We start from the raw sequence: 15,666 nt of genomic DNA on the forward strand, positions 1-15,666 counted from the left end.
TCGGTGGCAAGGAGAGGAAGATGAGGTTAGTGCGCAACGTGGATGCAAGGAGGAGGGAATGGGCCGCTCAGCACGTGCGTCCGGCCGAACCGGAATTAATGGCGACCTGGACTAGTCACGAGATGAGAAGGGCATTGATTGGGCTCGCAAAATAGGCAAGAGATGGAAGACGATGGGGCAGACGAGCGTCGAGGTCGGTAGCGTAGGCAGCGAGCAAGCTTTCTGAGGAGCAGCATCATTGAACACAAGCTGCATGGACACGCACGAGAGCGCCATGACCCACACGTGAAATTTTTCCACGTTCGAACGGTGCATGTTAGTTCATACTCGGTCCCACCCGTAAACTTTATATGGGTCCCACCGTAGTACACAAACGGTCAAAGGGTGTGGTCCGATGGAAACACATCGTTTGGTTATTTGCGAGGCTGGTTTCGAAGGAAGAGGACAAAAGCAAGGAGTGTTTCTAGCGTTGGACAACATTGAATATCACAAGCCAATGTGGGGTAGGAAACTAGTTCTCCAAAAAATTATGTGTAAATAGCTTTTATCGCATGAGCCATTTTTTCTTAGTTACACAACCTACCTATAACTTAAAAATGTAAGTTGCAACCCACTCGCAGCAGGAAAAATCTCAGTTAAAATCGCACGTGTAAGTGAAAAATCTCAGAAACGCACCACTTGCAACTAAAAATATCTAAGTTACATCTCCACATGCAACTGAAAAATCTGAGTTGCAACTCATATGTCACACAAAGTGCAATGCAAATTAGTCGGTTCTGGAGTTGATTGAGCACTAACTTAATTCTCTGTCGACCGAGAATAAACAAAACAGATATGCTTAGATTTTATATTGTAGAAAGCTATCTAATATTTAGAGATGGAATTAAACAAAATATTTGCATGTCTCTTTGAAAAAGGTACCCCTCCGATCCACAATAAGTGCCGAGGTCTTTGTTCAAATTTGACCAAAATGAACTACAACCCTGACACTTATTATGTATCGGAAGGAGTAGTATTTCCAAGCAAAACAAAATGAAACATGGAGTCTTTATTTCTTCTGGCCCTATAGATAACGATGGCCTCTCTCCTTGAACTTGCTCTTTCATGTAAAAAGATTTTCCCTGATTCCTTTACAGATATGATCATTCATGTTAGTTCAAACTGAACAAGTCAGAAAAATCATTATTTCCATGAAGAAAACTCCTGTTGAAAGTGTCCCAAGTGAAGTGATAAATGTCTAGTAGAGAGAGATTTTGAAAATGTACATAGGGTGAATTTCAGTCGCGGGGAAGAGAAGAATATGTGATCTCTGGTTTGAAGTGTACCTTGGCCACACATGTATATTCTGAGATTAAGAAGACAACTAGTGCAAAAACTTAAAGAACTTGTACTTACAAAAAAAATGATCGATTAAGTTACAAAACCAAGAATAAATTATATATGTCGAACCAATATTTAGTATGCTTTGTGACACTTTGCATGCATCAAACTTGAAGCTCCTGAACTCTTGTAACCAATGTGCCACTATATTGTTTCCTTTTTGGATCAAAATTGTAAAGCTCACAAATAGATCAACGGATATGGGCTGGCTCAGCATTAAGAAGTTTTGAGTCTAGAGATCGAACTAATAAGTGCAGAAACCCGTACAACTTGACGGCAAATTGTCGTCTTCTGAGATTTCTATTCCTTAAGCTTCTGTCTTCTATAAGTCCTCTGATTGATACCAGCAATTCCCGATCTCGTCTTGCTCCATGTATGCCTGTAAACACATACCATGTCCCACTTGCATTCTTATCCATTTTCATATTTACCGACGGGCTAATACAACACAATTTGGTAAGGGCATATTTTGAGTTTACAGGCATATTCATCGAAACTAAATACTCCTTCTTTTCAAAATAGAAGGCATTACATTGTTAGACGTATGGTGGATGTTTTAACTCTTTGATCATTAATAATTCAAAAACACGTGCATGTAAATATAATTGTTGTGTGGCATATGCCCTTAATTTTGCTATGATCATTGATTTGTCCTGCAGTATATTTCTATGCATTTCACATATCCTTCTACTATTTTTTGTACACAAGGTGAATAGCAAGGATAGGGTTCAGTTTTTATAACCATGTTATCCTGATTCATGTTTATCGTTTCTCTGATTGCTATACAGATGGATATAATAATTAAGTTTTAACTTCATTTAACGAGTCTTGTTTTCTATTACTTTTTGTTACAAAATTGTAAAAAAAATAGCACATCACAGTTAATCTTAGAAACGAGCGTAGCATTTACTTATTTTGATGTTTTTAGCATCAGAAATGTGCAAACTCAAAGTGGCTAGGTCTTACCTAAATTACAACCTACTCTGATCTCACAGAGGTGAACTAAAAATAACTAGTGGACAGCAACCCTGCTTGACCGGCAGCCACAACCAGAAAATAGCAAATGGGCATGCCATAAACATAGCGAACACTTGTCCCCCGAACCGAGATGTATATAAAGCTTCACCACTCGAGCTTCTCACAGAATCAAGGACAGGGAACTTGCACAAATAAAATGGCGATCAGGAATGTCGCGATCAGAGTCTTCTTCCTCTTGTTGGTGGTGAGCGCGGCGTTCGCCAAAGACAAGGAGGAGAAGAAGGATGAGAAGAAGGATGAGAAGACGGAGGGCGCAGCGTCCGAGGCTGACGGGACCTACGACATCACCAAGCTCGGCGCCAAAGACGATGGCAAGACAGACTGCACCAAGGTACGCAATCAAGAAACGACGACGATATGCATGGGTGGCGATGAGTTACGATAACTGATGATGTGGTCGTGGTGCGATGCGATGGCAGGAGGTGGAGGAGGCATGGGCTTCGGCATGCGGTGGCACCGGGAAACAGACGATCGTCATCCCAAAGGGGGATTTCCTGACTGGACCTCTGAATTTCACCGGACCATGTAAGGGGGACAGCGTGACCATCAAGCTAGAGGGCAACCTTCTGGCCTCCAACGACCTGGCCAAGTACAAGTCTAACTGGATCGAGATCATGCGCGTCAAGAACCTCGCCATCACGGGCAAAGGCACGCTCGACGGCCAGGGCAAGGCCGTCTGGACCAAGAACAGCTGCGCCAAGAGCTACGACTGCAAGATCCTGCCCAACGTACGCCTACGCCTATATATGTTCTTGGCTGCAAAAATCTCATTCAGCTTATGTATTTGTCTAATAATGTGGGTACAGTCACTGGTGCTGGACTTCTGTGACGACGCGCTCATCGAAGGCATCACCATCCTCAACTCCAAGTTCTTCCACCTCAACATCTACGAGTGCAAGGGCGTGACTGTCAAGGACGTGACCGTCACCGCGCCTGGGGACAGCCCCAACACCGACGGCATCCACATGGGCGACTCCTCCAAGGTCACAATCATCGACACCAAGATCGGCGTCGGCGACGACTGCATCTCCATCGGCCCCGGCAGCAAGGAGGTCAACATCAGCGGCGTCACCTGCGGCCCAGGCCACGGCATCAGCGTGGGCAGCCTCGGACGGTACAAGGACGAGAAGGACGTGACAGACGTCACCGTGAAGAACTGCGTGCTCAAGGGCTCCACCAACGGCCTCCGGATCAAGTCGTACGAAGACGCCAAGTCGCCGGTCGTAGCGTCCAACTTCCACTACGAGAACGTTCAGATGGACGACGTCGGCTACCCCATCATCATCGACCAGAAGTACTGCCCCAACAAGATCTGCACCTCCAAGGGAGACTCCGCCAGGGTCACCGTCAAGGACGTCACCTTCACCAACATCACCGGTACCTCCTCCACCCCCGAGGCCGTCAGCCTGCTTTGCTCCGACAAGAAGCCGTGTGAAGGTGTCACCATGAACGACGTCAAGATTGAGTACACCGGCAAGAACAACAAGACCATGGCTGTTTGCACCAACGCCAAGGTCACCGCTAAGGGTGTCGACAAGGCTAACAGCTGTGACAAGTGAGCCATTCTTCCACACCTTCGACGCCCCCATCGTCTTACCTCCCACAGCAGACATTTTTGAAGAGATAATTAACAAGTCTACACGTGCGACCTGAAGATCGTTGCCTCGAGGCACTCTTCTGTACGCCATGATTTCTTTCTTCGCTGTATTTGTAATCTACCAGGTTTTTTAATTTTCTTTTTTTTGTTACCATCCCGGTCGTTTCTCTGTCAAGAGAAGATACAGACCGCTCCAGGAGATCATCTACTAGTTTAATCTCTTCATGGGTTTATTATCATTGTCCTTTTGTTAAGAATTCATGTATGTGCCGGCTCAGAGCCAGCCAAAGGCAAGGTGCTTGATTGTCGATCTAATTTTGACGGTTTGATTTATTTTTATTCTTGTGATGGAAAAATAAAATAAAAATAGATTGATGGATTAACTTACTCGGCTTGTCGGCTTCCCAAGTTCCCATGTACTCATTAATCTGGCTTTCCGACATAAATTAACTTGACATTTCGAGATATTATTTAGACATATTTGTTGCAATTGTTTTCCCACTTTCATTAACGATACTAGAAGAATATCCCGCCCTTTAAGGCAGGAGTCTCTTCAAGATATTGGTAAATGAAAGAGTATAACATGCATGAAACATGAGGTTGTCTAAGACTCAGTTAGTCAAAATAATTGAGATGCTAAATTTAAGTGAAATGGTTGTGTAGTTGATAGTTAAAACTTGGCCATGTGGACAATAGAATATCTAAAAGAATGGATAATGTGAATACGATGCATGTGAAGATATACTATAATTTAAGAGGTTTAGGATGACATTGGTAATTGAGTGGCTAAAAGAATGAGAAAACGGATAGCTTGCATGTTAAGATAAACTGTAATTAATAAATACTAGTGAGAGAAGCGCGCTTTGCCATGCCACCTACAGAATGTTTTGGCACTTTGTGGCCAGAATGATAAGATTGCAGCTATTTTTGGCAGCCTCACCAACAATCGAGACACATTTAATGTTATTAGTTTTGTTTTAGCGTTGTCGATAAATTATAGGTGGGTATGCTCGCTGGTAATAGTTAGCATTGATCGAGCGTTCTCTGCCATGTTGGTAATAGCTAGGAGTGATCGAGCAATGTACGACATATCCTCATGAGAAATGAACTATGTCAGTTCTTGATACAATAGGAATGCCAGGTAGGCTTTCTTTCTGTTTGGGGTTTTTGGCGTCTTATGTTTACATTTGGTGCCATTCTTGTAAATATTTCTGCCTTCCATAAAATTAAGATACGTGCTTGTATACTCTAAAAAAAAAGAGCAATACATATATAGCAATGTTCTAGCTCTACTTCGAGGCAAACAAAAAAAGCATAGGTTTGTTACTGTTTGTTGCTTCAAGGGTTCAGACCTTTTTTTTTTACTTTAAAAAACATGAAATTTTGATTGTTACATAATCGATCTGCGCATTCACTACTTATGTACTTATAGCCCACAATTGAAGTGGCCGAATCTTGTTTGTTTCAGAATTGAGTATCAAAAGTAATAAATCAACGGATGCGAGTAAATACAGTGCTAAAAACAGTTGAAAATAACATTAATGAATGTAAACAATCACACAAGCTCAGAAGCATCTCTTCTGAACAAATTGATCTCTAAACTGGTCCAATTAGAGTAACATATTGAATAATCTCATGAGCTTGCTTCTCGTCAGGTTTCATACATCATACACAAAGAATTACAGTGTCGCGTTACAAAGATCCTGGTCTCCTTGCACGTCATATCTACTACTTGTCGCTTGATAGACATAATACGACAGAGAGTACGATTTTGCGACAAATGGCTTACCGGTCCCCCTTGTTTTCGTTTACAGCTAAGTAAACACCTTGTAAAGCTCGAGGAACAACTTCAAGATGTTCCATCCCACAAAAACATGCAAGGAAAAAAATGAGAAGAAAATAGCATTAAATATACACTCCGTACTTTGTTCTTGATTGAATTCTCATCCCTTGCTGTCTATGCACATTAGTCGTATACCTATGTCTTTCCTTCAAATAATTGCCAGTATCCTAATGATCCAAATTCGGGGCAGATTACAAAGAAATGGTCAAAAGGAGCATGAACTGACAAACCCAACATATGTTTACTAACTTGGACCAGCAAAGTAATATATGCACTTACTTCATATTCTAATGTTATAGTGCCACTACAGATGCATCAATGCTCTTGGTTCCCAGCTGAATTTTTTTAAAATAAGTGTATTATAAAGTCATCATATCAAACAAAAATGTAAATACAGGGAATGTGGTACAGTACAACTAGGCTCCAATCTCATAATTCGATGTCCATTCCAGCAGCGCTCCATGGAGGCGCAGCGGCACGTCGTGCCCATATCGTGGCTGCGATATGGAAATTTCTAAGAGGTTGTGTTGCTTTACACTATTTAGAAGCTAACTTAGTCCATAAGACATTTTCGATACAATTTTCAAAAATACGGGGTGAAATACGGGGTCTGTTAGATGGAATGGTTCTTGCGTGAGCATTTTTTGATACAGGGCCCTCTACTCGCGTTTTACGGGGCAGAAAAATAGGGGACCTATTAGACATGCTCACTTAGTCGAGTACATAGTCGTGCATATATTCGTATATATAGAAAACAAATGCATTTCCCTTACACACAGTTCTTTAAGGAACAAAAGGTAAGATGTCTAAGGAGTAAAACTGAGAACCGGTGAATTTAAAACAGACCAACCAGTTAACTTTTAGCAGCCTACATGATCATATTTGCTTCTCTGTTGACTTTTTTACATTTGTGCTGGCCTCGTAGATGAGCCGAGTCAATCGTGAAATCTATATATCCTTGTCAATTCTGGAAGTGGGCGACCACCTCTAGGGTTACGGTGCCCTATTAGCAAAACAAAAGCACACCCCTCTTATTTTATTGGGTATCTAGGTGAATGGAGAAAAAATGTATGCTCTGTACATTGAACTAATTTCCATCCGATGTCCAAGGAGTATATCCACATAATAGGTAGAAACATAAACTAAAACATTCTAGAAGTAGAAAGATATATTAATTCTACTCACTCTGGGCACACATCTGTCTGAGATAACTGTTGGCTTGGAAATGACAAGATGCTACTAACTTCTGATCTTGCATGGCCCACAACTTTCATCTTCTATGTAGTTCAGCACTCAGATCATCCTGTCAGCCACCAAAAGAAGACCCTTTTCAGTGTTCAAATACATCCCATATATCATTTTTTTTCTCTACACGTTATGCAATGGAGCAGGGGAATCAATTCTCATGAAAGAAAATGTCCCATCAAAACCTTATTAACATGTTTCTCTCCTGTTTAAGACACCATCAACACATGAAGAATTTTATCTTTGGAGAGGGGAATATAGTGCAGGGCATAAGATGTATTCTATAGAAGGAAGACATTGTGTAAACTTCCAACTGAAGTAGCACCTAGATGGCTAGACCTTTATATGGTTTTCCATTTAGGGCAGAATGAGAACATCCAATACTTGGCACTACATCACTGCAATAGGCTATAAACAAAAATGCTTCTATTTTTTATCACATACAAAATCTATGTTGCATTTAATGTTGGAAAAAATATAACAAAATATTAAAAGGTGTGTACAATTAGTGAATATAGTTGGCAGCAATTCTGAAATATCATTGTAAAATACAGTCTCACTATAATAGTAACTATGGTGTATAAACTTAAGATGGTGACCTTAATAACTTGAAATTTTTCTCCATAACGCACAATTGCACACCGGACAGATTGACCAATCAGGTTTGTCTTATTGTTTTTAACCCATATCTAATTTGCTCGAGTCTTATGAGAGCGATGTCATTCGTTGTTTGTAAATATAACAGCTCATCATAAATGAATTCGTTATCAACCTGAAAGAAAATATGCTAACCCAGGAATGATCCAGTGAGTATTTCCTCATAATTGGACATCAATATCTCATATCTCAACTTCTTTGACTGCAATGGAATGCATGGCTATTAATGTTCTCGAGTACAAATTAATCATATGAATCGATGATCACATACCTGAAACAGAAAAGGCCATCATAGATAACCTTGTAGTCCCAGGGCTCTCCTATTGCCAATAAACATAAAGTGCTCCAGCCCAACGCTAAGCTCCCAATCGTTTCAAGAACTCAACCGGAAAAAAAAAACGCAGAAAATCCTATGCCCCGAACAGAGTTTCTCAGCTCCACAAGACAACAATCTAGAGCAGTATACACAAACCATATGCGACTAAACCACACAAAATAGGGCATCTAAGTGCTTCAGGCTTAAAGTGATGTCCAAAGCAATTTAAGAAAACATGAAAAGGCAGGTTAAGAATTATTTTTAGATCCCAAATTCTTACCATCTTTCGCGTTGTCTTTAGCTCTTGTCATGTGGCAACCTTGGTTTCACAAATGCCTTTGGATGCCATTTAAATTTTGAACACCCAAAATAAAATATCAAAGAGGTAATGTGAGATGAACTTACCAGTTGAGAAGCACACCTAACCAAGCTTACAGCCTTTGCAAACGAATCCAGCTTAATCTCACAAGAATGCATTTTTGACACTTCTCAGAAGCATTACCTGACAAATGTAATAAGATATTACCAGGTCAGATCTTGATTCACTATCCAACATGCTAACAGATTTTAGCAAAATATTGAACTTTGCAGATTGCAAATAAAGGTTTAGTGTATTTGGTGAAGTGTAAACTAACAGTTGAGCACACGGATCGAACTACCAAGCTCTACTGAGTTTTACCTGGAGTAATGCACCGTGAGAATCTCATCACACAAGCAGATTCGGCAAAGGAGTGACAAATTTTCTAGCAGTGCCTGAATTTCCCACGAGACAACCAAGTTACGATATGGCAAATTGCTTTTTTTTGAAACTACGATATGGCAAATTGCTAGAGAAGATAGATAAGAGAATATAACTTAAAAAATACAATCAATGGGACCCAAATAATGTAGATAGAAGCATGATAAGTGCTATAGTAATTAGCTTATTGTAGAATATGCTAACATATTGATTAAACCTTTGTTCTTTGCCACTTCTTTACCTAGAAAATGGTATAGCTTTCAGGATCAAGTAATAACGAACTACGCCATACATTGACAAAGGCCTTGCGAAATTCCTTTCTTTTGGGAGTAGAGTTATACTACTAACCCCACGGCCTCCTCCTAACCCTACTGCCTCCGCGCGGCGGCCGCCGCGCCGGGGCGCCCACCCCTCTCCTCCTCTCGGCCTCCTCAGCACCCCAAACCCTCCCGCCACCGTCGCCCTTGGCGTCGCCGGGCAAAGCCCGTGCGGCGCGGCGGCGGTGGTTTCCCTCGGCCAGGAGATCGGGGGCGCGGCGGCGACCCGTCCCCCGTTTCAAGTGGCGGTGGAGCAGAGTGGCGGCGACCGGAGTGGGGTGCTCCTACGGGCAATCTTCCTCAGGCCACCTCTGCTTCTTCGAGGATGCCCGAGCTAATCCGGGTTTGGTGGTGGTGGCTTCTTTCTTCGCCGGAGGAGGTCGGCTCGGTGCTGGGGTGGCGGATCACCTGATCCGTCGACTCCGGTGATGAAGATCTAGTCGACGACGAGCCAGCGGTGAAGGGGCCACCGGTGAAAACCGCACCTTGACTTCGTTCTTCGCGGATGATGGCGGCGGCTATTGGCGTCGTTCCTTTGCGAAGGCATCATCTTTGCTGGCCTCTCCGCTTGCTCTCGCCGAGTTGGGGACTCGCGGATGTCGGTGAAAACCGTGCCATGATTGGCGGGCGATGGCGGCGTTAAGCGTCGCTTCCTTCTTGAAGGCATCGTCGTCGCAGTCTGCGGTTACTCACTCGTGCTGCTCCGGGGGAAACCCAAGATCCAGCCTGGATAGGACGATGATGACGCTCCCTGCGTCGCGTTACCTCTTGGGGCATCATTTTTGGAGCAGCGGCTAGATAGAGGTGGATCTTGGTGGAGTGGTGTTCATCTACCACGTTGTCGTTGATGATTCTCAGCGACGTGGAGCTGCGGGGTATCGAAGACGGGCGAGGACTGCTGGACGCGTGCAGGATGGTGGAGTTGTCTGGTGTCATGGTGACATCGACGGAAGACCTGGCGTGGTCAATGCGTTGATCTCACTTGGAGATGGGTTCGAGATAGATGGCGGTTGTGAACTTGGCGACGTGTGCAATGGCACACCCTCAGGGTTTTGTTTTTTGGATGATGTGCGTTGGTGTACCGTTAGGGAATATGGCCTTGTTCTTGGTCACCCCCTTCATCGTAGGTATAGCGAGTTGTCGCTAGGAAGGTGGCTTCAAGTTGATCTTTGTATTCCCCTTGTAAGGTATTGCGAATAATTTAATAAAGCAAAGAGCTATGTGCATCTCTTGGATACAGAGAGTGGGGCAATGCTCCTTTATCTAAAAAATTGACAAAGGCCTTGCTAATTTCCTAATATATAACTTCCAACCCTTAACTATGCACATGTGGCATTGTGCTGCTACAATTATCTAAAAGTAATCCTACTCCGTACATGATTCATGTGATTATAGTGTGAGGGAGACGCTGCATTTTATATCCTGGCACCTGGCTCATAAGAAGAAAAGAAATGCATACCTCCGCAGCAAAACTGAATCACAACAAGTAAAAAAAAAAAAAAAAAAAAAAAAAAAAAAACAGAATCCTCACCACCTGCAACCAGACCAAGGCCTATACCAACACGTCGTAACCTTCAGTTTCATATTGTAAAGTTTTAATCTATCAAAGCAGATCACGTGCAGCACATTCAGTCAATTACTCCATATCAGCGCATTACAAATCAAAACAACTACCTGGGTCAGAACGAGGCTTGGCTCTTGCCAGTGGTTATGGGCCGGGCGAGCTCGAGATATCCACCCCTACATCCTTGCACCTGGCTGAGTGGCTCGACGCCCCCAGTTGCAGATAAGGGGTGGGAAGCAGACGAACATCACAAACACCAAATAGCAGAAGAAAACCAGCTGCTGGATTCAGACCCCAAGCCCCATCAGCGACTCCAAGCAGCAACACTGCCGCCCTACGGCGGGTCTGGCCGACCCACCCGCCACATCCCGGAGCAACAACCCCTTGCCCGGCCAAAACGGGGGCAACAACACCACACCAAGGAAGAAAACGTCCACCCTCGCCGCCGGAAGGAAAAAAGTACCCGACTCTCGGCGGATGGAACCGCGCAACAAATCGAGAACACCGAGCCGACAACTATTGGCAACAACGAGTCGAACGAGTCGAACCGTACTTGAGTGCATACGGGTTACGTGTTTATATAGGAGGTGCAAAGACCAAGTCTCGTACATGTACAGGGAAAGATATAATACCGTATACGGTACAGCCTATTACAACTAACACTCCCCCTTAATCTAAACATTAGTAAGGTTTAGATTACGCTTAAACTCATCTAACTGTTTTACAGGAAGAGCCTTTGTGAAGCCATCTGCAACTTGATCTTTGCTTGAAATAAATCTAATGTTCAGAAGATGTTTAGCAACCCTTTCTCTCACAAAGTAAAATATCTATCTCAATATGCTTGGTGCGGGCATGAAACACTGGGTTTGCAGATAGATAAGTGGCACCTAGATTATCACACCATAAGCATGACCTTTGTCTTAACCGAACACCAAGTTCACTAAGGAGAGCTTCAACCCAAATCAATTCTGCTGTAGCATTTGCAAGAGCTTTGTATTCAGCTTCAGTACTAGATCTTGACACTGTTTCTTGTTTTCTGGCACTCCAAGATACCAGATTTGGTCCAACAAATATAGCAAAACCACCAGTAGATCGCCTATCATCAATAGAGCCTGCCCAATCTGCATCAGAGAAAGCACTAAGAAGAATAGATGAAGACTTAATAAATGTGATTCCAGTCTTCAAGGTATCCTGTATATATCTGAGAATACGTTTCACTGCAGACCAATGCTCTGTAGTAGGAGCATGAAGAAACTGGCAGACTTTGTTGACATAATAAGACAAATCTGGACGTGTTAGTATCAAGTACTGTAATCCTCCAACAATACTGCGATACTGAGTACTATCTTCAGGCCCCAAAGGTGTACCATCATGAAGAGACAACTGTTCTGTACAAGATAAAGGTGTAGGTGTAGCCTTGCAATCTCGCATACCAACCTTTGTCAATAAATCAGTAGCATATTTTTCTTGTGTTAAAACTAGTCCATTATTCACCATTTTTACTTCAATGCCAAGAAAGTAGTGTAAGTCCCCTAAATCTTTAATAGAAAAGTTCTTGTTGAGATCTCGAAGCAGAATATCAATGGCATCATCAGAAGAACTAGTTACTATAATATCATCAACATATATCAACACATAGATAATGATACATGATCTGTTATAGAGAAACCGTGAAGTATCAGCCTTGGAAGGAAGGAAACCAAGATCACTCAACTTTGCACTGTGTCAACACCCGGATTTTTAAGTCCAGATGCCTATTATGCCATTCATCGCAATCCCAGGAATATTTTTTTTGCGAGACATAATAGATTGATATCACAACACATCATTCATTACAACGCATAATCGTCTTACAACAAAGGATCACATGATCCAGTCTTAATACAACATAGTGGATCTAGAGATCCTATTACAAAACACATAGCGGAAGCGAAGTAGTAGCGGTCGTGGTCCATCTATTCCACAGGCAACTATTGACGTCAGGAGTGGTCCTAGTTGTCGTAAACGTCATGTTGTCCATCTTCCTCGTACGGCTGTTCTCCTTCATAGTCTGGCCATTTGAATAGCCAGGGACAAAGCCGTGAGTACTTTAAAGTACTCGCAAACTAATACTAGTGTAAGCACTATCAATTGTAGTAATGGGGTGCTAAGTTCTAAGTTTATTTGCATAAAGCCAATTTTAGTTCACAAACATTTAGTAAAAGCCTCTTCATTTGCTAACTAACTCAAGTGGGAACATTAGTGTCATTCCCACAACTCTGTTGTGATTCAAGTCAAATTCATCATTCACCTTTCAAGTTCAAGTCACAAGTCACATGTCACATTTTTGAAAAATGATCTGATGACAGAACAGTATGGCCTTTCCAACCGTCCATAACCGTGGACGCGGCTATTCGAATAGTTCTACACTCTGCAGAGGTCGTACACTTGTGCCATAATATTTGCAATAATCCGTCAGGGTTAACTGGCCCTGATTTATCACACTCCGTGTGCGGACTACCAACCATAACCTTTCACTTACATACCCTAGTATAGGCACCTCTCCCCATGAGCTTGGCCTCCCAGTGAAGACAGACAGTCAGCCTGGGAACTGCACAGGGCTTGGGCCGGACATTCACCTCATTTCACGTCATTTCACATCATTTCCTTTGTTGTAGAGGCAGCTTTCAGCATAACCCCGATGACGCTTGTCTAGAGGGAACCCATACTAAGATACATAAACTTCTAGTTAAGCCCTTACCCATAATCAGGTATTGTGGGGGTACTTGCAAAATTGGAATGGTATCGCATCCGAACCCAACCATCAGTTTTGTAAAGTTCACCATGTTATTCACAAGTCATATTCACCTTCAAAATCTTTCAATAGAATGACTCATCATTCCAAGGTTTTCAAAGTCATTTCATTTCACGAGTTCCCATCTAGAGTAGTCAATTTTATTTGTTGGCACTGGCAACTAGTCATGAGGGGTGCTAACTAGCTTATAGCTTTCTAGGCTAAGTTTGGTGCTCTTGTTCTACTCTATATCTAGACCAAGTGAATCATGAATCAAAAAGTAACTTTGGTAAATAAAATACAATAAAACTTGTAAAGTAAAAACTTGGGATAGGACCATTAAGCATAAAGTAAAATAGGGTGATGCCTTGCTCTTGGAGAGCTTGGCACTTTGCAAGTTTATTAGCTTGCCTTGGTTGGCACAGTTGTCAAAGTGGTCTTCCTCTTCCTGGTAGAAGTCCTCTTCTTCCTCGTAGTCTCCGGTACTAGCGTCTATAAATAAATACGAGAGTAACAATCACCAAACAAATCTTAATGGGCTACTTAGCCTTATTGGCTCACTCAAGATGATCTATTATCAACACAAACCTTACTTAACATTATCTTAGGGTTTTCTTTATTTCATGTTGGAAAAACACTTTAATTCTACTATTTGATAATTGCACGATTTAATACCACTTAGGGTTTCTAGTTATTTATTTTGAAAGTAATTTTATCTTATTGAGCATTAGTAAGATTTGATTTTCTCAAATGGTAAAGGTGGTGATCATGTTGACCAAGGTCAACACTTCACATTTATCATAAGAGAGAAAAAAATGAATTAAATGAGGTTCTATACCTCATGCAATTTAAATACTATTTGATTTAATATCCTCAAGTGCAAGTATGAGACCATGTAAATAAGGTCATCATATTACTTCTTCTCACTTGGGAAAATGATTTAAAGGGGGTGCTATACCACATAGGTTTGAATTCCAAAATTTTGACACAGTTTAAATGGGCTAGTTATGACTATATAGTCACTTTTTGTATTCTAGCCCATGATCATATGAAGAAACTATAGTATTTTCTTACATAATAAATTAGAAAACATAAAATTTGATTTATGAGAGGTGGAATCAACTCAAAATAGTTTATGGTTGATTTTTGATATTTATTTGAAATTTGAAAAGTTACTGAATTGTCATTTTTATTGTAGAGGATGTAGAATGAATTTTTGAGTGAAACCAGTGGGACTAGTTGGAGCATTTCATATGCTTTCTTGAACATTTTGAATCGCTTAATTTGGATTTGTATATTTGAAAATATCTAATTTCTAGCAATGCATCAGTAAGCAAATCACAGAAAAAAGAAATAAGCAAATTCAAATTTTAAACAGGGGCGGGAAGAGATTGGGCCGGCCCAGCTGCGGCCTGGGCCACGCATGCATGGCGCATGCACTTCGGGTGCAGGCGGAGCACGCGGCGCGTCGGATCGGGATCCGACGGCGCTGGGCCGTCGTCTTCCTCCCGACGCAGCTAGCTTGCGGGGGCCATAACTCTCACCTCGGAGCTCAGATTGAGGCGGGGTTAGGTGCGTTGGAAAGGGATTTCCAAGGGCTACAACTTTGGTGTAGGACTCGGGGGCTATGGTGGCAAGAAAAATGGCGTCTTTTGGGTGTGACCGCCGGCGATCTTTTGCTCCGGTGTGCTGCGAGGAGGGCGAGAGGGAGGCGCTAGGAGGAGGAAAGGGATGCTGCTGGGTGTTGTGAGGCTGTCCGAGGCGAGGGGCGGGGTTTATATAGGCTTCAGAGAGGAGAGGCGTGACGTGGCCGGCAAGGTGGCGACGTCGCGGGCGCGTCGCGTGCAAGCATCTCCATCATGGCTACTGCGTCGAAAAGGGGAGGTAAGGAGTAGGGGAGGACGCGTGTGCAGTGGCTGGCTCGCAGGCGTTGTGTGTAGTGCGTACGGGGATGATGCCGACGTCGATGTCCTTGTGGGCGTCGCGTCGTGTCGCCGTTCCTGGCGCGCGTGCGGGCCTACGGCCATGTCTGGCGTGTGGGTGGGGGTGAGGAGGTACTGGTGGCGCAGGGGAGGTGTCTGGGTTGCGGTGTGCACGCGGGGAGACGGTGGTGGCCACGGGTGGTGATCATGTGACATGGCATGAGTGGTTTTGGGTCAATTCTTGCTTTCCTCCACCAAGGGTCGTGTCTAGCATG

The 15,666-nt window shown here is 42.9% G+C and overlaps 1 protein-coding gene across 1 annotated transcript; it reads left to right on the forward strand.

Moving 5' to 3' along the window:
- The first annotated feature begins 2,554 nt into the window (after positions 1-2,554).
- LOC124660167 (exopolygalacturonase-like) lies at positions 2,555-3,977 on the forward strand. Its single transcript, XM_047197967.1, has 3 exons — positions 2,555-2,749; positions 2,838-3,146; positions 3,225-3,977. Exons 1-3 carry the CDS (start codon positions 2,555-2,557, stop codon positions 3,975-3,977), a joined length of 1,257 nt encoding a protein of 418 aa, XP_047053923.1.
- The last annotated feature ends 11,689 nt before the right edge of the window (positions 3,978-15,666 follow it).

The sequence above is a fragment of the Lolium rigidum genome, chromosome 1, assembly GCF_022539505.1.
Source record: "Lolium rigidum isolate FL_2022 chromosome 1, APGP_CSIRO_Lrig_0.1, whole genome shotgun sequence".
NCBI classification, from domain to species: domain Eukaryota; kingdom Viridiplantae; phylum Streptophyta; class Magnoliopsida; order Poales; family Poaceae; genus Lolium; species Lolium rigidum.

Bases quoted from the DNA above. Each gene is read 5' to 3' on its own strand.
- LOC124660167 (XM_047197967.1), top strand. From the start codon at position 2,555: ATGGCGATCAGGAATGTCGCGATCAGAGTCTTCTTCCTCTTGTTGGTG. The intron at 2,750-2,837 runs GTACGCAATCAA...ATGCGATGGCAG, and splicing joins GCAAGACAGACTGCACCAAG to GAGGTGGAGGAGGCATGGGC. The intron at 3,147-3,224 runs GTACGCCTACGC...ATGTGGGTACAG, and splicing joins ACTGCAAGATCCTGCCCAAC to TCACTGGTGCTGGACTTCTG.